Source organism: Cajanus cajan, chromosome 6, assembly GCF_000230855.2.
Source record: "Cajanus cajan strain Asha chromosome 6, NIPB_CcT2T_4, whole genome shotgun sequence".
Taxonomy (NCBI): domain Eukaryota; kingdom Viridiplantae; phylum Streptophyta; class Magnoliopsida; order Fabales; family Fabaceae; genus Cajanus; species Cajanus cajan.
Genome location: NC_138522.1, coordinates 58,877,213 through 58,902,570, shown reverse-complemented (window position 1 = coordinate 58,902,570; position 25,358 = coordinate 58,877,213). Strand labels below are relative to the sequence as shown.

Here is a 25,358-nt window from a genome sequence, read left to right as displayed (position 1 = left end):
ATTGTCCACTATCTTTGTTGGAATTTTTGGTCCATTTTTTATGACAAACCAAAGTTTGAAGTCGATGGATTGTATGAATATTCGCATACGCTCTTTTCACTCAGTGTAATTTATGTAATCGGAATATGGTGGCCTCAAAATAGGTTGTCCTTCAGTGACAATTTTCAGATTACTACCTTCAATTAGGTCGATTTTTCAGATTACTACTTTCAATTAGGTCGATTTTCAGATTATTATCTATTAATTTATTATTTTTGTTTTAAATATCTGACGAATTTTTCTCTCTTCAATTTAGTACTTAACGTTGATCCCCTTTGTCAAGTGATGACGTGACAGACGGACTGCCACATCATCACCTAATAGTGTTTACCACGTCGTCATCATATCTACGTGGCGGTCTCTTGGATAACGTGACAATTAAGTGATGACATGATAATCTGTTTGTTACGTTATCATTTAACAAAAGAGACAAACATCATATACTAAATTGAAAAAAAAATTTATCAAGTAATTTTAATAATTTTTTTTATAAAAAATAGTAATCTAAAAATTAAACTAATTATATGTAATTTAAACATATTTAATCTATTTTATTTGAATTATATAACAAAGCAATACGCTAATACAAAAATGAAGAGCGGACGCAAGAACAGAGTTGGCGAACTTATACGATTTTATCTTCAGAGGGTTTTGTTCACCGAAACCGAACCCTATAATAAGCTCCCAACTCCGAGTTTCGCAGTTCGCAGTGGCTTTTCAATTTCTTTTTCTGATCGGTGCGTAGAACCGCAACACCTTGCAGGTATCTACTCTTCGCATTTTCTTTACTTTCATATCTCGGTGTTTATAAACCCTGAAGATGCATCTCTCTTCTTTTTTATTTGCTGTGTCAACTTATTGTAGGAGTGCCTATTAATTTTCGTTACTTACGTGAGATTTAGTTGTTTACTTTGATGCGGCTATATTAGGTTTAGCGGCTATGCTTTCGAATCAATTTGTTGTAATTTCGTTGCTTATTTTTTGTTTTTGTTTTTATTTGAAATGAAATTAGGACCAGAAGTAACGTTATTTTGAGGTCAAATTGGCAGCAAAATGGAAGAAGATGATTATGAGGAGTACGTGCCTGTGGCCAAGCGTCGGGCCATGGAAGCTCAGAAGATTCTCCAACGCAAAGGGAAGGCCTCTGCTGCCGCTGATGATGATTTGGAGAAAATGAGAGTGGCTGAAACTAAGCCCAGTCTTCTGGTTAAAGCGTCGCAGTTGAAACGAGAACAGCCTGAGATCAGTGTGACGGAGCAGATTGTTCAGCAGGAGAAAGAGATGATTGAAAACTTGTCAGATAGAAAAACCCTCATGTCTGTCCGCGAATTGGCCAAGGGGATCACTTATACAGAACCTTTGCTTACAGGGTGGAAGCCACCTTTGCATGTGAGAAGGATGTCTAAGAAGGAATGTGATTTGATCCGCAAGCAGTGGCATATAATAGTTGATGGTGTGGATATCCCACCCCCAATTAAGAATTTTAAGGATATGAGGTTTCCAGAGCCAGTTTTGAAGAAGCTGAAAGCTAAGGGGATTGTACAACCAACGCCCATTCAGGTGCAGGGCCTTCCTGTTATCTTATCTGGGCGGGATATGATTGGGATTGCTTTCACGGGCTCCGGAAAAACTTTGGTATTTGTGCTTCCTATGATCATGGTGGCAATGCAAGAGGAGATTATGATGCCTATTGTTCCTGGAGAAGGTCCATTTGGTTTGATTATTTGTCCATCAAGGGAACTGGCTAGGCAGACTTACGAAGTGGTTGAACAATTCTTGATACCTTTAAAGGAAGCTGGATATCCAGAGCTCAGGCCTTTGCTTTGCATTGGTGGAGTGGATATGAGATCACAGCTTGAGATTGTGAAGAGGGGTGTTCATATTGTTGTTGCCACTCCTGGAAGATTGAAGGATATGTTGGCCAAGAAGAAAATGAATCTTGATAATTGCAGGTATTTAACACTTGACGAGGCTGATCGATTGGTTGATTTGGGATTTGAAGATGACATAAGAGAAGTTTTTGATCATTTCAAAGCTCAAAGGCAGACTCTTCTATTTTCTGCCACTATGCCAACCAAAATTCAGAACTTTGCCAGAAGTGCTTTGGTGAAACCTATTATTGTCAATGTAGGACGTGCAGGGGCAGCAAATCTTGATGTAATTCAGGAGGTAGAGTATGTTAAGCAAGAGGCAAAGATAGTTTACCTCCTTGAGTGCCTTCAGAAAACCCCACCTCCTGTTCTGATATTCTGTGAGAACAAGGCTGACGTGGATGATATCCATGAATACCTTCTGTTGAAAGGAGTGGAAGCAGTGGCTATTCATGGAGGCAAGGATCAGGAAGAGAGAGAGTATGCCATTGCAGCTTTTAAGGCCGGAAAGAAAGATGTGTTGGTAGCAACTGATGTTGCATCCAAAGGTTTGGATTTTCCTGATATTCAGCATGTCATTAACTATGACATGCCAGCTGAAATTGAAAATTATGTCCATAGGATTGGACGGACTGGAAGATGTGGCAAGACTGGTATAGCAACAACATTTATAAACAAGAATCAAAGTGAGACAACATTACTTGATTTGAAACATCTCTTGCAAGAAGCAAAACAAAGGATTCCCCCAGTTTTGGCTGAGTTGAATGATCCAATGGAAGATAATGAAGAAATCACGGACATAAGTGGGGTCAAGGGATGTGCATATTGTGGTGGGCTTGGTCATCGAATCCGTGATTGTCCCAAATTAGAACATCAGAAGAGCATGGCAATTGCAAATAATAGAAAGGATTATTTTGGATCTGGAGGTTACAGAGGGGAAATTTGAATGACATCTTTTGTGTACCAATTTTCTTTGAACACTGCTAGGTTATATTTTATATCTGTAACTTTTAAATTTTGTACCATGAAATCTGATGACTTTTATTACTCTTGTACTGGTGCTTTAGATATGTACCATTTTTCTTTGAACGCCACTGGGTTACGTATTATATATGCAACTTACAAATTACGTTCCATGAAATCTAATGCATTTCAATGATTTCATTGCATTTGTACCATTGCTATTGACATTGTTGAATTATGGGATGAATTATAGATTATGTCGACTGAATTGTGGATTTCACCCATTTATGCAGTATAGGATTCACATTGGAGTAGCATGCATAGTCAGGAGCGGATGCCTTCTGCTCTGGTAATTATTTTCCTAGAAAATTTATCATCATGTTTGTGATGAGTGTAAATAATATTTACGTCTTGCGGATGCAATAAATCTTTCACGATGATTGTACATCTATTTGTTTGGAGAACACTGTAAAGAGCACAAATAGATATACATCTATCTATTTTAAATTTAAACTTGGGTTTTGAAACACCATAATAGCAAATTCTAATTCCCTCCGCTAAACAGTTTTCTTTTTCAGCACACTGCAAGGCTACCGATTCTGCATCTGCATTCATTAGGCGCATAGATGCTATCATTCCTAGCCTTTTGAACTGCTTTTACAAATGTATGCCAAGTTTGTCTGGTTAAATACAACCAAGTTACGCATATTGGTTTAAGTGTAGTGAATAGATTCTTCAGAGTTCACATTGTGTCCCCTCCTAAAATTGACATATTGAATACATAAAACTTCCATCCTTTTTTCTTTTTGCGTCCTTTTTCTGCTAGACAATGGACCTATTTTTATACTTTCATGGGACCTGAAATTGGGTTAGAATGTCACGGGTGTCAAACAGTCCTTTGATTAGAATTTTCAAGGTTGCCATACCTTTTTGATGTTTATTTCTTAGCTCCTTTATCTGTGATGATAAGCTTTGGGTGGGAATAAAGAGTAATTCAGTACTCTGTATTTTAGCTATATTTGGTGTGTGAGATTGGGAGTTGGGAGTATGCACTCGGGCTATAGTTTCTGGATCTCAAACTTCCTTATAATGTTCACTTGTTTAAAGTTGAAATATACATTGGATGATGTCTAGGAACCTGAACTTATGCTAAATTCTTGGAACCTTACAACTGAGAAGGGCAGTTATGACAAGCAACAAAGTCAGTATCTTGTGATGGCCCATATTTTGCAAGTCAATCAGCACACACATTGCCCTCAGGAAGGGTATGTTTGAAGGAAACTGACCACTCAAAAGAGACAAGTGATCTGATCTGAATACAGGTTGTGTATTAGGCTAGCCGCTAGCGTACCAGACATCCTAAACTTTGTCCTGAAGAATCCTAGAATCCAGCGAGCCACAGCTAACAAAGTGCCATGCTAAATTAGTGGTTTAAATATTGGTAAGTGCAATTAGGATGAGTTGCTCTGCTGCGAAGAATTTCTGTTGGGAAAGGTCTTTTCTCCTCTGATTATTTGGATTGAAATTTGTTAGTGTTATGACAATATGTAAAAGAAAGAGGTCAAGAGAAAGAAGACGACACACAAATTACGTGGTTCAGTCAGTGTGACCTACGTCCACGGTCAGTTCAAGAGTTTTTTATTTATGAATGAATAGAGATTATGGCTTTTAACCTTATAACAAGGATAAATATAACAGGCTCGTTACAACTCAAATAAAGATAGAAATAGTAACAGACAAAATATAAATTCAAGGCATCTCAACAATTTTTCACCTTGACTTAAATTTTTTCAAGTCATCAGTAACCAAGAACAACTCTCCTGCCTATTCTCCCCGAAAGGTCTCAAGCGATGCGAACAGTCACCAAGTCCAAGCTATGCTTAAACTTTTCAAAAGACAAAGGTTTAGTCAACATATCTGGTGGATTGTCTACTTTGTCTATGGTAGCTATCTTTTCTATGGAGAACAATTTGTCTTCAATTACATCTCGTATGAAATTTAATCTAACATCAATATGCTTTGATATTTCACGATAGACTGGATTTTTTGCCAAATAAAAGCACTTTGACTATCACAATAAAGTATACGTCTGTACATTCAAACCCAAACTATCAATAAGACCTTGCAACCATATACCTTCTTTAACCCCTTCTGTCAAGGACATGTATTCCGCTTCAGTGGTAGACAAAACAACAGTAGGTTGAAGTGTTGCTTTTCAACTAACAACACAACCATAAAGAGTGAAGATATAACATGTCAAAGATCTTCTCCTCACGATGTCTCCACCATAGTCGGAATCTGCATAGTCAATAAGACCACACCCAATATCATTAGAACCATAAGCAACGCAGGCTGAAATTCAGTCACGATAAGCACACTTCAACCGAAATATTGCAATATGTTCATTCTGATTTATGGGGTCCTTCCCCAGTTCCTTCCTATGGAAGGAGCAGGTATTTTGTGACGTTTATTGATGACTACTCTAGAAAGTTTTGGGTGTATTTTTTGAAGTCCAAGGATGAAGTGTTTGGGCGTTTCAAGGAGTGGAAGACTATGGTTGAGAAACGAACCGGGAAATTAGTCAAGACTCTAAGAACAGATAATGGACTGGAGTTCTGCAATGTATTATTTGATGATTACGGTAAAGAAACAGGTATAGTCAGGCACTTCCCACTGAGTCATACACCACAACAGAATGACATTGCTGAACGAATGAATCAAACACTACTTCAGCGTGCTCGGTGCATGCATTTAAATGCTGGTCTCTCAAAAGGATTCTGGCTGAAGCAGTTAATACTGCTGCCTATTTGCTGAACAGGTCTTCATCTACTGCAATTGACTTAAAGACTCCTCAAGAGGTATGGTTTAGTAAACCTTCTGATTATTCTGGCTTACGTATATTTGGTTGTCTTGCTTATGCTCATGTTAATGATGGTAAATTAGAGCCTAGGGCAATGAAATGTATATTTCTTGGGTATCCTACGGGTGTCAAAGGATATAGATTATGGTGTACTGAAAATAACAGAACAAAAAAATTTGTTATTAGCAGAGATATTACTTTTAATGAGTCTGTTATGTTTGGCCAGAAAGAGGAGGTTGAAAATCTTGCAAGAAATAAAAGTACGTTTGACCAGAAAGAGGAGGTTGAAAATCTTGCAAGAAATAAAAGTACAAACAAGGGAGTTCATCAGAAGGTAGAGCTTAAGGTTGAAGATTCAAATAAAGAAAATTTGAATCTTGTGGAACAATCCAGTAATGTTCAAAAAGAGCCTCAAAGCATAGCAACAAGAAGAACAAGGAGGGAAATCAGAAAATTTACGAGGTATGCAGATGTTACTAATGTTGTTGATACTAACTCTGTTGCATATGCCTTGGTAATTGGTGAAAATCTTGATTCTGATGAGCCTAAATCTTATAAGGAGGCAATTCAAAGTAAAGAAGCATCGAAATGACTAATTGCCATGGATGAGGAGATACAGTCACTTAAGAAAAATCAAACCTGGGAGTTATTACCATTACCTAGAGGTGTGAAGCTAGTGGGGTGCAAATGGGTGTTAAAAAGGAAAGAAGGGATTCCTAGTGTTGAACGATCCAGGTTCAAGGCAAGACTTGTGGCAAAAAGTTTTTCACAGAAAGAGGGAATTGACTACCATGAAATGTTCTCGCCTGTGGTAAAACATAAGACTATTCGAGTTCTGTTGGCTCAAGTTTGGGATCCCTTGTGTTGAAAATCTTCTTAACGGTAGGTCCATGTGGAAGACAGACTTCCTAGTAACATGGAGGGTTAGGAGGCGTGTCCTGCTGTCATGAGGGAGGTCATGATAGAGCGGTGGTGCAAACACTCTGAGCGTAAGTGAGTTCTATGGGGCTACCATTGGATAATACTCGTAGTTTTCGCTGCAAGGGAGGGTAAACCGTGGTCCTTTGTTTGAGGGGAGGATTGTTGGGATGCAAGCAAAGTCCCACATCATTCAAATAAGAAGATGGACATGAGTTTATATACACACACTTGTCTCCATTGATTGAGAGACCTTTTGGGTGATGTCCAAAAGTAAATTCGTGAGGACTTGGACCCAAAGCAAACAATATCTCACTAATGTGGAGACATGTATATATGTGTGGTAACCTCCCTCAATGCACAACAATCAGTTTTGCTTGTTGCGGTGGATAATTATTAGCTATGCAGCATCAACGAATAGACACATCTATTTCTATTGCACCTTCAAAATAGCATTGGCTTTTGTAGGCTTGGAGCATCTAATTTGGGAAATTGGCTCAGCGGTTAGTATGGGTTACTATGGCTGGCAGCTGTGGTTTCACCATCGATATCACTGTTGAATTGTTTACTATTTTTTATGGCTTCAAAATGTTCATCATAGTCGTATTATCTAAGTTAGATTCTTCCACTCTTGTTCTTCACCTTATATCCAACAGTCACGAATTATCACCCTCATGCAAGCATAATCTTAGCTATATGTTCATTAATGTTATTTCCATGGGATCTTTCCTTCAAACATACTCTCAGGGAAGACAGCTCAGTTGTAGATTATTTGGCAAATGAAGGTGCTAAGTCTCTTGTACCTTTTATTTTAGTTTTTGAGTCTCAGAGTCTATTTTCTCTTTGGTTCTAGCTGATGCTATATGGACACGTTTGTTAGACAGTGGTTTTCTTTTTTCCTTTCGGTTGTTTTTAGTTTTCATACTAAAAAAAAAAAAAAACCGTATGAAGTATGCAATAAATTTATATTATATTTTAATATTGCTTTAAAACGCCAACCAATTGAACAACCATGCAATATATTCTTAAACTCGTGAAAAGCCCAGTTACATCATCGTCATCATTTTTAAATATTTAAATATAATTTTCACTGCTACCTATTTCTCGTTTGGTGGGTCGAGTGCTGGTTTGCCAACGGTCACATAGCTTATACATGCAGCCGGTTTTACAATGGGAAGTAGTGGTTGATTTCTTGAAAATTGGTGTCCAAAGAAAACAAGTTTTGGACAAGAATTTGTGTGGATGCAGCATTGCTAAGATAAGACATTCCGAGGGCTGATGTGCTATTGATGACAAACGTGCTATTTTTATTTGTATAGAAGTTGAACTAGTACAAAAGAGGTTAAATATGGTCAAGGGATGAAAAAAATGTGAATGGAATAATTGTACAGGAACTTAGAGATGATTAAATACAACATTGATTGAGCAATTATTGGAAAAACATTTTCATTGTTTTTTGTTTTTAAAAAAATAGAAAATAGGAAGTCAAAACAAATACATTTTGAAAATCTTGAAAATCTGAGTGAAAAACGGTTTTAGAAAATTAAAACACTTTATCAAACCAAACAGTTCTTAATGTTATGACAAACATTTTATCTTTTGGACATTGAGGGTGTCTTTAGAACTACCGCGATGCATGGTATCAAACCAAACACTTCCTAATGTTATGACAAACATTGTAACACAATGTCATTTTTTTTAGACTTTAAATTTAGATTTTATTAATATTTTATTAGCTTTTCTTTGCCAATAAAAAGGCAACAGATGCTTGTAACGAATATGAATCAAATTTGAGAGTGAATTCAAGTGAATTAATAGGTTAGTTTCAAATCTCCTCTTCCCTCTCTCTCTTTTCCACTATGTGACACCCTCTACCCTAACATAATTACTTAATAAACATTAACTATATTTAAAAAGTATATTAGAGTGATATAAAATAATAAATATCATAAGGTAGAAGACGCACATTCGTAATTAACATTTATACCAAACTCAAGAAGTCATAATAAAACAAAGATTATAAATTAATCCCAGTAAAGGTGGCAGTGCCTCCTAGTTAGGAATCAATTTATAATTTTTGTATATCATACAAATATATTTAAATTTCAAAAGAAAGAAAATAAAACATTATTATCCCAGAAAGAAGCCTAGCTAAGCCCGATGTCACATCCTATCAGAGCATGCCCACTTAAGCCTCTAGACTTCATTACCAACATCCTCATGATTAAGATTACCTGCAACATAAATTTAAACATATACAAGAATAACAAGAGGAGTGAGAAACTTCTCACTTAGTTGCAGGTATAGAAATAAAAGTTAAATAGCACACACACACGCAATATAATTCACATATATAATCAATCTCACATATATGCTTATGTATAATGATTTTCTTGACTTGACTCACTAATGTATGCATGTGGCGCCATACGGAAGTTTCAGAATTTATCACTGGTGACCCAAAGGTACACCTATCACTGGTGTTCATACACCTCGTTAGCATATTACATCACTGGTGTCCCGAAGGCACACCTATCACTGGTGATCATACACCTTGTTAGCATCACTGGTATGCGGCCTCAGCGACACACCTGGAATAATATGTGCATATGATGCATGTCATACATTCATAGACTCAACATTTAGCATATTACACATATAAGATTCATATTTCATAATTATGATTTATTTTATTAATCCAACTTTAATAGTCCAATAGTCCAACAGTCCAATAGTCCAATCAGTCCAATAGTCCAACGGTCCAATAGTTCAACAGTTCAACGGTCCATTCATGGATCGTAGGTCACAAGTCATGAGTACATATTTCATACAGTCATATCCTTATAGGTCCGCATAGGTCTCATATATACTTCATATACTCAAGTCATAATAAGATCTTCATAAGTTAGCATAGGTATTTTTATTCTAAAACTTATTCTTTTTTTTAACATCAATTACATATTTATTAATTAATAGGAGGCTTAGTTAAAATTTTGAAACGGAAAGAATCCGCAGCCCACGTTTCAGCCGCCCCTTCACTGTGCAATTGCATAGTAAAATACTATTCATACATACGTATATGTAATTAATAAAATACGTATATATAAATAGTAAAATACGTATACATGAATAGTAAAATACGTATATAAATAGTAAAATATGTATATAAAAATATGATATATCTACTAAGAATCTCAATACATAAAATTTTGGGATGTTACACACTATGTAATAACAATTTAGTGCAAAAGTACATGATAGTATCATATACAAGATAAATCTAATAAATTAAAATATTTATGCATGATAGACTATGTACAAAGCTGGTCCACCGTAACACTTGTCAATGGTTTTTTTTGAAAAATTCGAACCGAACTGAACCGAACCGTTTTATAAAAGTGGATTGGTTAACCAATCTATTTTTTATAAAGTGGATCGGTTTGATTTTTTTTTAAATATGGATCGGTTTTTTTGAAATTGGATCGGTTCAGTGCGGTGCGGCCATCCATTTTTTATTCATATATGGATCGTTTTTTTAAAAAACATCGAACCGAATTGAACCAATCCATTTTGTAAAAATGGATCGGATATTTGAACTGGTTTCATAAAGTGGATCGATCTGAATTTTTTTTTCAAAATAGATCGGATTTTTCAATGTGAATCGGATTGGTTATGGATCGGTTCGGATTAATTTGAATTTTTTGCACATTCCTAGTCAACACATGTATGTAAACTACTTGATTCAAATACTCAAGTGTTTAAGAACAAAAACATCCTTCAAATGAGCTGAACTCAAATTTTTTATTTCCCCCTATTATTCAACTTTTATATTTTTTTAGCTTTTATATCATGAAATCTATAATATTAACTTTTTTTTAAACATGTTTTGTCCCTAAACTTTCAAAACTCTCTTTATTTAGTATTTATTTTCAAAAAAAATTCATAAATTTTTTTTTTTTAAATTTCAATTATTTTTATCATTAATTTTTTTAAAAAAATACAGAAATATAAAGTATTTTTTTTTCACTAGTTAAGTATAAGACTAATACATAAAATACAAAATATCAATGTTAATTATTATTACTATTAAATTGGGGAATGAACTTTTTTTTCTTCTCCTTATTTTGCAGGTTCTTTTCATAATTTTTTAGATTACCTATAAATAATTAATCAACTTTAATTTGTGCTTTTAAGATTATGCAATAAATGTAAAAAAGAACAATTTTTTTTAATCTTGATTTCAATTTTAATTTTTGTAAAAGAAGTTCTAAAACTAGTTTTTTTTTTTTTTATAGCTTTAGGGTTGTTATTTAAGTTAATAATTAATTATATAATTTAGAGATATTTAATGGTATACAATATATTTGATCACCATTAAACTCTTTAGAATGAGATGAAAAAAGCATTTTAAGATTGACGACTCGTAAAATTTTATATGTTTTTATCATTATTTTAATAATGAATAATCTTATCATTATTCGTTGTCAAGTTTTTATATGTTTTTATTTTGGCTAAACTTATATGTTTCATAAAATTTGAATGTTGTTAATGTCTGTAGTTAAATAATTTAACCATGTTAATTTTGTTGAGAATTTTTTAATCATCAAATGCAATATATTAAGAAGTTTTTTTGAACTTTTTTTTACAGGAAGTTTTTTAAACTTATAACAATATTTATCTTTATATTTTTTAAATTTATTAAGAAGTTTTGTTTTTTTTTTTCTTTTACACTTCTAGACTTCTAGTCTTCTAGCAAACATAACAATAACATATTTATTTTATTTGTAAACGTATAGGAGAGAGAAGTGGTTACAATATCAAAAGATAAAATCTTACCTTACTAGCATATCTATTTAAAAAGATTTTTTTGGTGTTGGAAATAATCCTATTAATAATCTTTAGTTCAATAAATAAGATCTTGAATTAAATTAAATATTATTAAATTTTGATTAATTATTAAATATATAGTAATATTTGATAGAAGAATTTTTAATATTTCATTAACTTCCAGTTGAATAGACATAATATATTTTTTATCTATTTTTTTATTTATAAAAAAATTTCAATTTCAACAGGAGTTTCGTGATTTTTTGTTCATACCTGAGAAGAACACAACACGATGAAAGAATTTTTTTTCCTTCAACTGATAAATTATAACGCATGACGTTCTAATAAATTTAATTTCAAATTATTGCCCATAAAAAAAAGATCAAAGAAATAGACAGAAACGTAAGCACGATCCCGACGTTTGTTGCAGTCCAAACGCATTTCTTGTGTGTTTATTAGGGTTTCAAATCTCATTTTGCCACCCAAAATTCCCATCTCTCTCTCTCTCTCTCACACACACACACACACCAGTTCTCAGAATGGCACGCTCTCTGCACTAGCTCTCACGTTCCTAGGGTTTCGTTTCGGGAATTTCTCATTACCTCCATCAACTCCAGTAATGACCGAATTGCACTCTCAGGACTATGCCGCTGTTGCACCAAAAACCGACGACCGTGCCGCTACCAATTCTCCTAGGGTTTCGCCAAACTACAAACTCGAGGACGCTTCGACGAAAGAGTTTAGGTTTAGGGTGTGCTCCGACAGTAACACACCATCCACCGTTGAGCGATTCGCGCCGGGAAATGACTCCGACAAATTTCCCGGCTCCGATAGCAAATCTCTGTTATCGGAATTCGATGAGTACGTGGCTGCCGAGAGGCACGTGGCGAGAGATCTAGGGTTTGGTTTGGAGGTGGGTGACATGGTGTGGGGGAAGGTGAAATCTCACCCGTGGTGGCCCGGTCACATATACAACGAAGCTTTTGCGTCTCCTTCGGTGCGTCGCTCCAAGCGCGAGGGCCATTTCTTGGTGGCATTCTTCGGCGACAGCAGCTACGGCTGGTTTGAGCCGGCTGAGCTTATTCCGTTCGACGCAAATTTCGCCGAGAAGTCGCAGCAGACGAATTCCAGGACGTTTTTGAGGGCCGTGGAGGAGGCAGTTGATGAGGCCTGCAGGAGGCGTGGTCTTGGGTTGGCTTGCAAGTGTAGAAACGGTGCTAATTTTAGGCCCACAAATGTTGAAGGGTACTTTTGTGTTGATGTGGAGGATCATGAGCCTGGGGGATTGTATTCCGATCTTCAGATTAGGAAGGCAAGGAATGGGTTTAAACCGAGTGAGGCTCTTGCTTTTGTGAAGCAATTGGCGGTTGCTCCACATGATAGTGGCCATGGAAGCATTGAATTCAGTAACAATAAGGCTACTCTTTCAGCTTATCGGAAGGCGGTGTTTGAGCAGTTTGATGAGACTTATGCTCAGGCTTTTGGGGTGCAGCCAATGCGCCCTACTCATCCTCAGAGTAAGCCACTCGGTCAGCCTGGGAATGTCAGGCACCCTACTAGAGGTATATAAATATATATGTGTGTGTGTGTGTGTGTCTGTATAATATTCAGTGATTCCTTTCATGTTTATTTGATATCTAGTGACATTATATTTCAGTATCTTTGTCAATGCATTGTTTTGTGTTTCTGTTGACAATGAAATTGATGACTAGATCTTTGTAGATTTTCTGGTTGATGTTGAGGAGATTGTTTGTCAACATTCTAATAAGATAGAGGTTTGAATCATTATGATTTTTGTACTTGGTAGCTGAGATGTTTGTTTGTGTTTGAGTTTCTTAGAAACATTTAGATAGCTTGCAATCTAAGGAGGCATTTGTTTTAAGTAATACTTTTCTACTCCTGGGAATATGAAGGTGGGAATATTTATTCTCATGTTTGTTACAAGATTATATTAAGATATTCTTGGGTATATTTTATTCCCCAGAAAACAGGAATGTAAAACATTCATATGTGCATACTTCTCAATCTATTGGTGGAAGATGGGTATCTTATATTCCAAGGGAATGGAAGTTACTTTTCTAGTAACTACCCCTTTCCACTTATTATTCCATGTTTCTTCATTCATTGTCATTTTTTAATTAAACATGTGTTTATGGGATTAACATTCCTGGTCCTGGGTACAATATTATACCTTGAAATAAACGCCCCCTAAAAATATGTCTGTGTAATGGTTCTTGATAGGTATTATTATATCATAAGAAATTAGTTTTGGTTAGGAAGAAAATTGAGGTGAATGAGTGGCATGTATGAAGAAAACAGATTTAATAAGAATGTATCTGGGACAATGTTAGAGTAGCTCCTGTTGACAAGATAATGACAAACTTGTCTAAGGATAGAGGTGGATTTGGTGACTGGGTAGACTACTAGAGGCTCTAATGGTATGGGAGAATAATAGGGCCATTGTAAATAAGTATAGAAGAAGGAATACCATAGTAGTCAATCCCGGATAGCGGCGCGGAGCGGTCGACCCTAAAACTGGGATAGCGGGATGACGCGGAGCGGGATAACCGCTATTTTAATATTAATTTATATATATTAAATAATTAATAATATATATATAAAAGCTAAAAAAACAAAAAAATAACTCTAAATTCATACATTAAACCTTTTTAATAATTAAAAGTTCATAGTACTCAAACAATACATAATATAAAATGTCTCCAAAACAAAGTAGAAAAGAAATTTTAAAAAATTGTTGAATTATATTTAATCAGAAAACAAATCTGATAAATTAAATTTAATCAAAAATTAAAAATACAATTTTCTGAAATTAAAAATAAAATTTTCTGAATTAAATTTAATCAGAAATTAAAAATAAAATCAGCTGAATTAAATTTAATCAGAAATTAAAAATAAAATTTACTGAATTAAATTTAATTAGAAATTAAAAATAAAATTTGCTGAATTAAATTTAATCAGAAACTAAAAATAAATTTTTTTGAATTAAATTTAATCAGAATTTAAAAATAAAATTTGTTGAATTAAATTTAATCGGAATTTAAAAAAATAATAATAATTTAATAAAAAATTAAAAAACAAATTATGTTGCAATGTACATAAAGGAGAGAATACTCGAAGGAGAAGACGAACTAAGCGAGGCGCGTCGGAGCTTGCGGCCACGTCGGAGCTGGAGGCGCGTCGGAGTTGGAGGTGCGTCGGAGCTGAAGGCGCGTCGGAGCCGGAGTTCGTCGGAGCTGCACGCACGATCGCCAGAGAAGAAGAAACAATCTGAGAGGGAGAGACGAGAGAGGGCTGCGACAATTGAAATCGCGAGAGGGAAAGGGAGACTTAGGGCAAAAAAAGCCCCATTGAAAAGACTGACTTACCCTTAATGAAGGGTAAGTCGAAATCGCGCCCGCGATTCCGCGATTTGTGCCGCTCTGCTCCGCCTCCGACGCGGCCGCTCCGGCCGCTACACAAATCCGCCACGCGACAGCAGCGAGATTGCGGGGTGAGGCCGCTCCGCTCCGGAGCGCCGCGATAGCGGCCGCTCCGGCCGCTATTGACTACTATGAGGAATACAAAGGAGGGAGAGGAAGGCAAAGAAAAGGAGAATGGGTCTCCAAGTCAGGGCCTTGGGGTTGATGAGAAGGATGAATGACAGAAGACACAAAAAAGAGTAGTAAGGGATGAGAGAAAGAGAGAGAATAACGGAGTGGTACATGTGGAGAAGTGCGAGTGGGGAGGAGAGAATGTGGGGATCTATGTCCGGTAATCATGAGAGTTAGAGGAGAGACAGGGTAGGAAAAGGAGTTTTTTGGCCATATTGGTTTGGGGTGGTTACAAGCATGGTAGTTGAATTGAGATACAAATAATGCATCGGAAGACTTATTTTTTGAATCGTGAATCGAATCGTATCGTGAATCGTAAGATTCATGATCAATAAAAACATAGTGTATATATATGCATACAAGACATATAAAAATGAAGTCATACATAAATATATAGTAATTAGTAACATATAAACTTCAATACAAACAAAGATACAACTATACAAATAAAAACAGTCTCAAAGCCAAAAGAAATGACTGCACAGTTCAACAACAAAGCCTACAACAAAAACCATTGTTGTTGCTAAATATATGCATATACCAGGGACTGTTTGCTACTCTAATTCAGCAATATAGCTACCCAAAAAAAATATTAGTGTTGTTGCAGCATAAACTCAGCAACAAGTGGTGCTAGTGCCACACAAATTCAGTCATATAGCCTCAAAAAATCTATACAAAATGCCCCTATCCAAGATCATTCATCATCCCCAACCCCAAGATCTACATCACTCAAGTCATCTTCATCTTCTAATATCAAAAGTTCTTCTTCTTCATTATCTTCAATTTCATCCTCATCTTCTATTATTGATTTTCCCTTACCAATCTTGGCATTCAAGTTTCTTGGACCTATGTAATCAAAAGAAATAAGAAAATAATAAGGTCTAGTTCTAATTCCAACTTCCATGTTCTAAACTAACTTTTAAATGTAAATAATTACCTCTCTTTCTTTTCTTCTTTGGAGCTCCCTCATCAACACCAAAGCACTCATGTACATCCATCCATGAGGCATCAATAGGCAAGCAAGGATTCTCCTTTTCGGTGATCCATTCATCATCGGATTCAATATCTGACAAACATATGGGATCATAGGTATCTCCATTCTCTTCTCTACTATTTTGCCTCATCTCAAGTTGAAGATTATATTTGACATATACAAGTGCATTTAATCTTTGTTGCTCCAATCGATTTCTTCTCTTAGTATGCACTTGGTCAAATGTACTCCAATTTCTCTCACATCCCGTGGCACTACATGTAAGACTCAAAATTCTCATGGCCACCTTTTGTAACTCTTTACCTCTTCCACCGTAACTCTCCCACCAAAGAGCTACAAAAAAAAATGTATTTATTTTACAAATGTAGTTATTAATTATTATGTATTATGTTTATGATATTAATAAAGAGTAAAAATTAAAGGGACACCCGGTTGTTTCTTATCTCTAGTAGCTATTGCCATGTCCATTCCAAAGATCTCCTTAGCTCCCTTAAACTTTTCAAGTTGTTGATCTATTATAACTCTTGTCCTTATATCCGGAACCATTCTTTGAAAGGTTTCATATAAACCAATTAACACTTCACTATCCGGATTGAAGTTCTTGTCATAATGATACCTAACCAAATAAAAAATAACTTAGCTACTAGGCACAAAGAAAATAGTAGTTCTTAAAATGATAATTATTTTTAAATAATTTACCTAGGATTGAGATAATAGGCAGCTGCATGAAGAGGCCTATGAAGCTGCAGATTCCACCTAGTGTCAATAATCTTCCACACTTTTTTATACCTTGACTCTTTCATTTGAAAGTTTTGAGCAATTTTCTCTTTAGCCCTATCCATTGCTTCATAAATATATGGTGAGGCTGGCTTTGAATCACCATCTACAAGCCTTAACACTTTCACAAGTGGAATCACGCACTTTAGACAATATGTAATTGATCTCCAAAATCTATCATCACTCAACACTAGGTTCATGACTTGCTTAGCCTCACTTTTACTAGCATGTGGACTAGTAGCCCATTCCTCCGATGCAAACATTGATCTAAGAGCATTCTTTTGTTGTTTAATGCAATTTAGTGTAAGATAAGAAGTTGCAAATCTTGTCACAGCTGGTCTTGCTAATTCCCCTCCATTGGAATATTGTCTATACAAATTAAGGACCCATGTATGCCTATATATGTAGGTAGTAATCTTCTTTGCATTAGCAATGGTATTATAGAATACCGGAAGCTCTCCAATGTCCTCAAGGATTAGATCAAGGCAATGGGCTGCACATGGGGACCAAAATAGTTTGGTTCTCTTCTCCATTAACATTTGTCCAGCAGCCACAAGATTAGAAGCCCCATCCGTCACAACTTGGACTACATGCTCCTCCCCAATTTCTTCAACAATGTTGTCTAACAATTCAAACATTTTTTTCCCATCCTTTATCACATCACTAGTATCAATAGATTTCAAAAAAACAGTCCCACTTGGACTGTTAACAAGAAAATTAGTGAGTGATCTTCCTTTCCCATCCGTCCAACCATCACACATCAAGGTGCATCCCCATTTCTCCCAATCACTTCTATATTTCTCTAAGCTTTTTTGGATGTTGTCAACAGCTTTCTTCAAAAAAGAAACCCTCACCTCATGATAAGTTGGTGGCTTCAAACCTCTCCCATATTCTCCAACAACCTTCAACATTTGAATAAAAAGAGGACTCCTTACCAAATTAAATGGTAATGCATTACCATAAATGCATTTACAAATTTCTTGAATCACAAATTCCCTATCTTTACAAACTTCATTCATTGTCTTTTGTTGGAAAATTTTAGATGTTCCCTCTTTTCCTTTTACTGTCCCATTCTCTATATTCAAGCAATCCTCTTTCTTTTTATCTTTAGTTTCCAAGAGCTTGACAAATATTTCCTTCACATCATCCGGAACACTTGTGCAAGCAATCACATTTTCCTTTGTTCCAGCAAGATGATGTTTCATCCTTGAAATACCACCCCAACAAACATGAGAACAAAACTTACATTTTACTTTGAGTCTATTTGGAGGGATACTATCACAATAATTCCAAGTGATATCGGGCTCTCTTTTTGAATGACCCATTTTTTAATGGCCTACCAAGTACCAATAAATAGAAACTTAGACAGCAGCAAGAGAGGGAAGTTGTAGAGGGAATAAGAAAGAAAAAAATAGAGAACAAGTGAAGGAATGGACCACAAACAACAACCCAAACAGCAACAAGAAGGAAGCCCTTACCTTGGACCACGAACAGCAACCCAAGCAGCAACAAGAAGGAAGCCCTTACTTTGGACCACGAACAGCAACAAGAAGGAAGCCCTTACCTTGGACCACGAACAGCAACCCAAACAAACGAAGCAGACAAGTTGAACCACGCAAATGGACCACAAAAAGTGAAACCCACTAAGTGGGTCATGTACAGGGAGTATAAGCGGGAGTTTCTGTCTCATTTCGTTTTTTTTTTTTTTAAAATCATTTTTTTAGGGTTTTTAGAACCGGGTCATGCATGACCCGACCCGGTTTCGGGGGTGACCCGCAATGTTCAGAATCGTGCGATTTTTCCTTAGAATCGCGATTTTCCGATTCCGAACACGATACAAGCGATTCGCATACGATTCGTAATCAAAAACGAGTCTTCATGCGATTCGAATCGCGGCGGCTCTGAATCGTATCGTACGATACGAATCGCGAATCGTGCGATTCTTACTACCATGGTTACAAGAATAAGGATGTGGTTTTTCTCTCTAGTTAGCTTCCCTTTTTTGTTTTCAGGGATTCCATTGTAGGGAACAGTGCTCCATTTTTCTTGTTTATGAATTCTGCAGTATTTTATACAAATTTTCTTGCACTGTTAGAGGGTCTTTCTGGAATTAGTTCAAAAAAGTAATTTCGGTGTATCTTTGAGTTCAAAGAACCTTGTTATTATGATTAAGTTTTCTGTTTATCTTTTTATAAAAGGTTGCGTGAAAGGTGAAATATAACATTAGGGTAACTGGATTGTCTGCATTTTACAAGCCTTTTAATTTGACCATTCATTTAATTCTACATTGTGAGCCCTTGTAATTTATCCCCTTGCTTATATAAGGACAGTGACCTACGTGGAATGAATATCAAGTTTATTGTTGCTTCTCAAGCTATTCAGAGCCACTACAAATGTTAATGCTACCTTTTGTTTTTTATTTGTTTTCAGCCCCTTTGAGTGGTCCACTAGTGACTTCAGAAGCTTGGGGTGGTGGGAAGAGCACTACCAAATCTGTTAAAGTTAAGGAGTCTTTGAAAAAGGATAAGTACCTTCTTAAGCGGAGAGATGATCCAAATAACTCTGTCCAACTAGCATACAATGAGGAAAAATCCGATGCAGCAGCTCGTTATGTATTTCAGAAGAGGGCTCCGGCTGTGCCTGTGGTTTCGCATAATTTAGAAAAGCAAGCAGATACAGGATTTATTAGTCATGACAGTGCAGCTTCAATTTCAGATGCTAAAGAAACATTAATAGGTCAGGTTCAAGCAGATGATGGTGGTCTTACGTCTCATGCCATCTCCCCAGATGCAAAGCCTCATCTTGACAGGGTGAAGGGATCTTCTGAGGTGACCCACAGCTTTGATAGGAATGATGCTTCAAGTAAAAGCATGGTTAGGTCTGATTTGTCTGGGGAGTTGGCATTAATAAGCAATGTTGATGAGATGTCTCAACCATCACATCTGGAGAACCGAGTTTCTAATGATGTTATAGATGATGGGAATTCAAAATTGTCAGGACCATGTGAAGATTTGAAGCAAATAGAGCAGGGACCTCTAACTATTGTTGATGGAGTTAATGACATGCATCCAGTTAAGAGCGAAAATAATGTATATGATTCTCCAGTTGAAGCAAAGCATCACAAAGTTAGTGCGTTGAAGAAGATGAAAAGTCATAAGAGACCTGCAGATGTGTTGAACTCTAAGACTTCTGTTGTTAGGGAAGGGAAGAAGAAAAAGAGAAAGGATTTAAATTTACAACCTACCTTAGGCTCTGTGGAGAAGCATTCTGCTTTTGTAAAATCGATTGGAAAAGTTGTCTCAAGTGCTTTGGCTCCAAGAGAGGATTTTCCTGCAGAACAAGTGGACGTGGATGCTAATGCCCATAATCTGCTGCAGATGGATACTGTGGGGAATGCTAATTTTGAATTGCCACAACTTTTGGTTGATTTGCAAGCCCTTGCTTTGAATCCTTTTCATGGCATTGAAAGAAAGATCCCTGCAGCTGTTCAACAGTTCTTTTTGAGATTCAGGTCTCTTGTGTACGTTAAAAGCTTGGTTGTATCTCCACCAACTGAGAATGAAGTTCCTGAAGTTCGTGTCACTAAGTCTCCTTCCAATGTCAGGGTGTCTGACAATCCTGATGACTATATCAGAGCTTCACCAGTTGTAAAACCTGTGAAACATATTGTTCGGCCTGATGGTCCTACAAAAGCTGGTCGGAAAAGGGCCCCCTCTGATCGGCAAGAGGAAATTTCTGCAAAGAGGTTGAAGAAACCCAAGGATTTGAAGGCACTAGCTTCAGAAAAAGCTGTGACCAGTCAGAAAACTTCTGAAGCCCGGCGAGAAGATGGGAAAGAATCCATTCCCCAGGCTCCATCCAAGTTGGTGAAACTAGACTCAACCAAGAAAGTAGATTGTGCGACTAAGACAGTTGAGCCCACCATGTTGATGATCAAATTTCCTCCCGAAACATCTCTTCCATCTATTGCAGAGCTGAAGGCAAGGTTTGTACGCTTTGGCCCAATGGATCAATCAGGTTTCCGCGTATTTTGGAACTCATCAACTTGTCGGGTGGTTTTCTTGCACAAGGCTGATGCACAGGCTGCATATAAACATTCTCTTGCAAATCAAACCTTATTTGGCAGTGTGGGTGTGAGGTGTTCCCTTCGTGAATTTGGGGATTCTGCACCTGAAGTTTCTGAAGTTGCCAAGGGTAGGGCAGATGATGGTGCCACTGAAATGCCTCGGGTCAAGGATCCTGCAGTGGTTCATCGGACATCAGTATCATTACATCAACCTCTTTCGCAGCCCATCCAGCTCAAGTCCTGCCTGAAGAAATCCACAGGTGACGAGTCGGGTCAGGTCACGGGTAATGGAAGTAGTAGTAAAGGGAACACTCGTGTAAAATTCTTGTTAGGTGGGGAAGAAAGTAGTAGGGGAGACCAATTAATGGTGAGTAGTAGAAACAACTTCAACAATGATAGTTTTGCCGATGCCGGTGCACCTCCTATTGCAACGGAATTTAATAGTAAGAATGTTCAAAAGGTCACTTTACAACCTTCGTTGCCTATTCCTCTCCCTGCTACTCAGTTTACAAAAACCCCACAACATAATTTGCGTAATTCTAAATTGGCAATGGCACCCCGAAACAGTCCCAATTTTATTAACGCCAATGCATCAGCTACTGCCACCACCGTTGATATATCACATCAGATGATACACCTTTTGACGAGGTGCAGCGATGTTGTGACTAACCTGACGGGTTTATTAGGCTATGTGCCTTACCATCCACTTTGACAAAAATACTTGACTTTAAACCATATCGTTCGCAAGAAAATTTAACGAGTTGGATAGTGGATGACTTGCTCCCAGAAATGTAAGAATTACGGTTGTGCAAAAAGGGGCAGGGTCATGTATGGGCCGAAATCGTTCTGAAAAGTGGTTTATGAGATTTTTGGGCTACATAATGTAAATGCACTCGTATTGTCAGTGGCACCTTATTAGCAATCTTTTCTTTTTTGTTTTCCTATTAATATAGATCACTTTCATTTCATGGGTGGGGTGGGGGTACATGGTTTGATATATCAATGTTAACGGCACATGGATGTTCACTGTATTTCTGTACTCCCTGACTTTGTTTACCTGAGGCTTTGCAGTATTAAAATTGAATGGTTGGCTGAAGTATAGTCATAAATAAACAAATATTTATAGTCAGTCGCGTTACGTGACCTTATTTTAAAAAAATAGGATTTGTTTTAAATTTTATAATTATTTTGTTATGCATGTGGATACTGGTCCTATTTTTATGTGTAAATAATAATGATGTTTGTGCATGAAAGTATGCCAGTGATTAAAACATCTAATTCGTAAATCAAATTAAGAGTTTTCATTAATCTTATTGGGAGTTTCTTTTTTTGTTGTCGTTATAATTGTAAAAAGTATATGGGATATAGTAAAGTAATTATTTGTTTTCTTTGTCTTTTGAATTGTATGGAGCGAAATTCTCTCTATAGCGTTGCTTGCTAATTCCATTTAAATTTATAGGGATGTTTTACGCTGTAGTTTACCTTTTATGTATAAGAGTTTGTTGAGATAATTTTTTCTAGAAGCATTTTTAGAAGAGAAAAATAATAAGAAAATTTAAAATAAAAGTTAAAATTAATTTATGTAAGAGTTAAACATAATATTTTGGAGAAGCTAGTAAAAGATAACTTCTACAAATTAACTTATGCATAAGTTAATTTTAACTTGTAAAAAAAATTATTTTATTTTTCTTTCTTATTTTTCTCCCTTATAAGTAGTTATGAAGAGGTTTGCTTAAATAAGTTCTAAGCATATAATTTATACCAATATATATGTGAGAAAAGAAAAAGCTAACAACACATCCTCTCTATATAATAATGCAAAGTTTATTCCATTTTTAATGAGTCTTGTATTTTACAAATACAAGTAAATCTCGATCAATAATAGTATGGTATATAATATATTGCTAGCTTTCCTCTCTTAATTGTTAAAATTCCTTATTCTCCCTTACAACTCTGATAAGTGAGACTAATCTCACAAAATATGGTCAAGCCTGATTACCTTATTTGTTTTGAAGTTAGAAAATCATTTCTTGCACTTTTTAATAAAAGAGTACAGATTTCAATGCAAATATTCAGTATCCCTATCTAATAGGGACAATCCTTAGTTTCTTGATTTAAAGTACTCCCCTATTAGAAGCATTCTATACACCAATTCTAATCTTATGAAGTACGGATATAGAATTAAGTTAATTAATCCTTTATTCGGGGAGAGAGATAGAATATGTGAGAATTGATTTTATAAGAATTAGATAAGAAATTAAGTGAAATAGAATAAAATTTATAGTTGTTTAATAAAGTGAAATTAAATGAGAAATAGAGTTAATTTAATATTTATAATTACTATGTTACCCTCATTTTATAATATAGTTAGAATTAATATTTTGTTTTATGTAATTTTACACATTTTTCAAAATTCACAAGAATCTTCTTAATGGGGAGTGTATAAAAAAATGATACAGAATCTGCTTCTAATTCCTCATAATTTTTTCTTAAATACACTATATTAGACAGTAATTTTTTTTCTTTCAAATTCACTCTAGTCCACTCTAATTCATCCTTCTAATTATTAAATCATCTCCACCAAACATAGGCTAAAGAACTTGATAGGACTCTTAAGGGGAACGGGAGGGCCAAGGCTCTGTTTTGATGGATCATCCGTGACTAGTAAAGTGTCCGATATAAAATAAGAAAGGCATTTTACTAGATAGGCTAGGATATGAAACCACCTTTCTTCACTCGGCTTGCCTTATAAAAAAGATGGGAGGGAAGATTTGACTATTTTTTATAAATGTTGGATTCATGTTTCAATGTTTTTATCTCACACAGTAATTATCTAAAGTTGTTTTAATTTAGAATCAATTTCTCAACGTGAAACAAAACACATGAAAATTTATTTAAAATTGGTATTTAACATGATTCTGAAAATCTGATATGAAAGTAAACTTCCACTTAATGTATGTTTGGATTAATGGTAAGTTAAACTCATCATAATTTTTGGAAGCCATAAATAGTTACTTTTGAGATGAACTACGATAATTTTCTACGTCAAACCAAACAAACTATTATTCATGAACTAACTTTCTACTCCTGCAAGTACATTTTCAAACATCCAGACAAACTCATCTTTTAGTAGGGAAAATCCAATTTTATTTGCAATGGACCAATGATATAGCCCACTGCCATTTGGATTCAAGTCTTGTTCTTATCTATTAGCTTAAGACTACACGTACAAATTATTTTACATATAACAACCGTCCAATACTAAAAATAAGACGTCGCATTTTTCCTTTTGAAAACCACACTGTCAACCAAAAACTGCTAAGGTTTGGCCCATGGGACCTTCAATCCTTCATCCTTTAGTGGGTTAAAAAATCCAACCGTTCTTCTCACGGGTGAACCCGCTTAATAATTAAAAAGATTTTTTTTTTTATATTTTCCCTCAATATAATATTTATTAAAAATTAAATAAATTAACTTAATCTTATATTATTATTGAAATAAAAATTCACAAAAATAATTAATAGAATTATTTACATTTAGTTAATGTGCATGTATATATTTTATATACCTTATTTTTTTGTAATCATGGTATTAGTATGAAATATTTATTGTAAAAAAAAAAGATTAATCTTTGTCAGGGATTATAAGTGCACACACGATAAGTACCCTCCAACATAATTTATTTCATATTTAAGGATAATATTCGAATCTTAAACAATTTAGTTAAATGATATAAACGGTTATCACTTGTGTTAATCAGTATTAGTGTGTAGTTAATTAATTATATATACTTTAATACTAAACATAAGTTTTAATATTTTTTCAAATAGGTTAAGCATGAGAAAATAAATAAATAAATTTAATATATGAAAAGTATCATTTAATAAATTAAATTAAATTAAATATTTTAAATAACATATAATTTTTTTTGAAGGGACTCAAGGCAGTGATCTCACTCACCTTGCCATTACCACAATCTTTGTACATTTTTAAGATGGATTCAAATTACATTTTAGGCCGCTCAACCCATTAATATATAATATTATCTTAAAAAATATATGTTTTATTGAATTATTGTGCATTTATAATAAAATTTATTTAGTTATTACTATTTTTTTATTACATTATATTATATTTATAATGAAATTATTTATTTTTAATTGTATATTATAAAATATAGCTTAATTTAAGTGTATTGAATTTGACTAGATTGGTGCAACCAAGTTGACCTTACACCCAATTTGACTTGACCAAGCGCCTTTGCTAATCCCTACTGGACCACCATTAGCATCACAAAGAAAAGTCCTAAGAGGTTTATCTTCAAATAGTTAGGAACATCTTCACGTTGAATATCCCCTAAAACTCAGATCACATTATCAAAGTATATTATTTTCATCTAACCACCATGATATATCTATGAAAATCATGTTACTAT

General features: G+C 35.2%; 3 protein-coding genes across 5 annotated transcripts; 2 read left to right on the top strand and 1 right to left on the bottom strand.

The window, feature by feature from the left end:
- Positions 1 to 622: 622 nt before the first annotated feature.
- LOC109797478 (DEAD-box ATP-dependent RNA helicase 35) lies at positions 623 to 4,526 on the top strand. 3 transcript variants are annotated; one of them, XR_003804024.2, is made up of 4 exons: positions 623 to 802; positions 1,052 to 2,897; positions 3,167 to 3,222; positions 4,008 to 4,526. XR_003804024.2 is itself a non-coding variant. In XM_020357528.3 (3 exons), exon 2 carries the CDS (start codon positions 1,093 to 1,095, stop codon positions 2,854 to 2,856), a length of 1,764 nt encoding a protein of 587 aa, XP_020213117.1. In that variant the 5' UTR covers positions 623 to 802; positions 1,052 to 1,092; the 3' UTR covers positions 2,857 to 2,897; positions 3,167 to 3,386. The 3 variants fall into 3 exon arrangements, 2 of the variants coding, with proteins under 2 accessions (XP_020213117.1, XP_020213118.1); XM_020357528.3 differs by lacking the exon at positions 4,008 to 4,526 and having other exon boundaries at positions 3,167 to 3,386; XM_020357529.3 differs by lacking the exons at positions 3,167 to 3,222; positions 4,008 to 4,526 and having other exon boundaries at positions 1,089 to 2,999.
- Positions 4,527 to 11,858: 7,332 nt separating this feature from the next.
- LOC109796111 (PWWP domain-containing protein 1) lies at positions 11,859 to 22,052 on the top strand. Its single transcript, XM_020355749.3, has 2 exons — positions 11,859 to 13,040; positions 19,288 to 22,052. Exons 1-2 carry the CDS (start codon positions 12,098 to 12,100, stop codon positions 21,633 to 21,635), a joined length of 3,291 nt encoding a protein of 1,096 aa, XP_020211338.1. The 5' UTR covers positions 11,859 to 12,097; the 3' UTR covers positions 21,636 to 22,052.
- LOC109810257 (uncharacterized) lies at positions 15,726 to 18,550 on the bottom strand. Its single transcript, XM_020373680.3, has 4 exons — positions 16,780 to 18,550; positions 16,509 to 16,696; positions 16,027 to 16,413; positions 15,726 to 15,935 (listed from the first exon to the last, which is right to left on the bottom strand). Exons 1-4 carry the CDS (start codon positions 18,180 to 18,182, stop codon positions 15,784 to 15,786), a joined length of 2,130 nt encoding a protein of 709 aa, XP_020229269.2. The 5' UTR covers positions 18,183 to 18,550; the 3' UTR covers positions 15,726 to 15,783.
- Positions 22,053 to 25,358: the final 3,306 nt, after the last annotated feature.

Coding starts and splice junctions, on each gene's coding strand:
- LOC109810257 (XM_020373680.3), bottom strand. CDS start 18,182: ATGGGTCATTCAAAAAGAGAGCCCGATATCACTTGGAATTATTGTGAT. Junction 16,697..16,779: donor GCCTATTATCTCAATCCTAG/GTAAATTATTTA, acceptor TTATTTGGTTAG/GTATCATTATGACAAGAACT. Junction 16,414..16,508: donor TAGAGATAAGAAACAACCGG/GTGTCCCTTTAA, acceptor TTTTTTTTGTAG/CTCTTTGGTGGGAGAGTTAC.
- LOC109797478 (XM_020357528.3), top strand. CDS start 1,093: ATGGAAGAAGATGATTATGAGGAGTACGTGCCTGTGGCCAAGCGTCGG.
- LOC109796111 (XM_020355749.3), top strand. CDS start 12,098: ATGACCGAATTGCACTCTCAGGACTATGCCGCTGTTGCACCAAAAACC. Junction 13,041..19,287: donor TGTCAGGCACCCTACTAGAG/GTATATAAATAT, acceptor ATTTGTTTTCAG/CCCCTTTGAGTGGTCCACTA.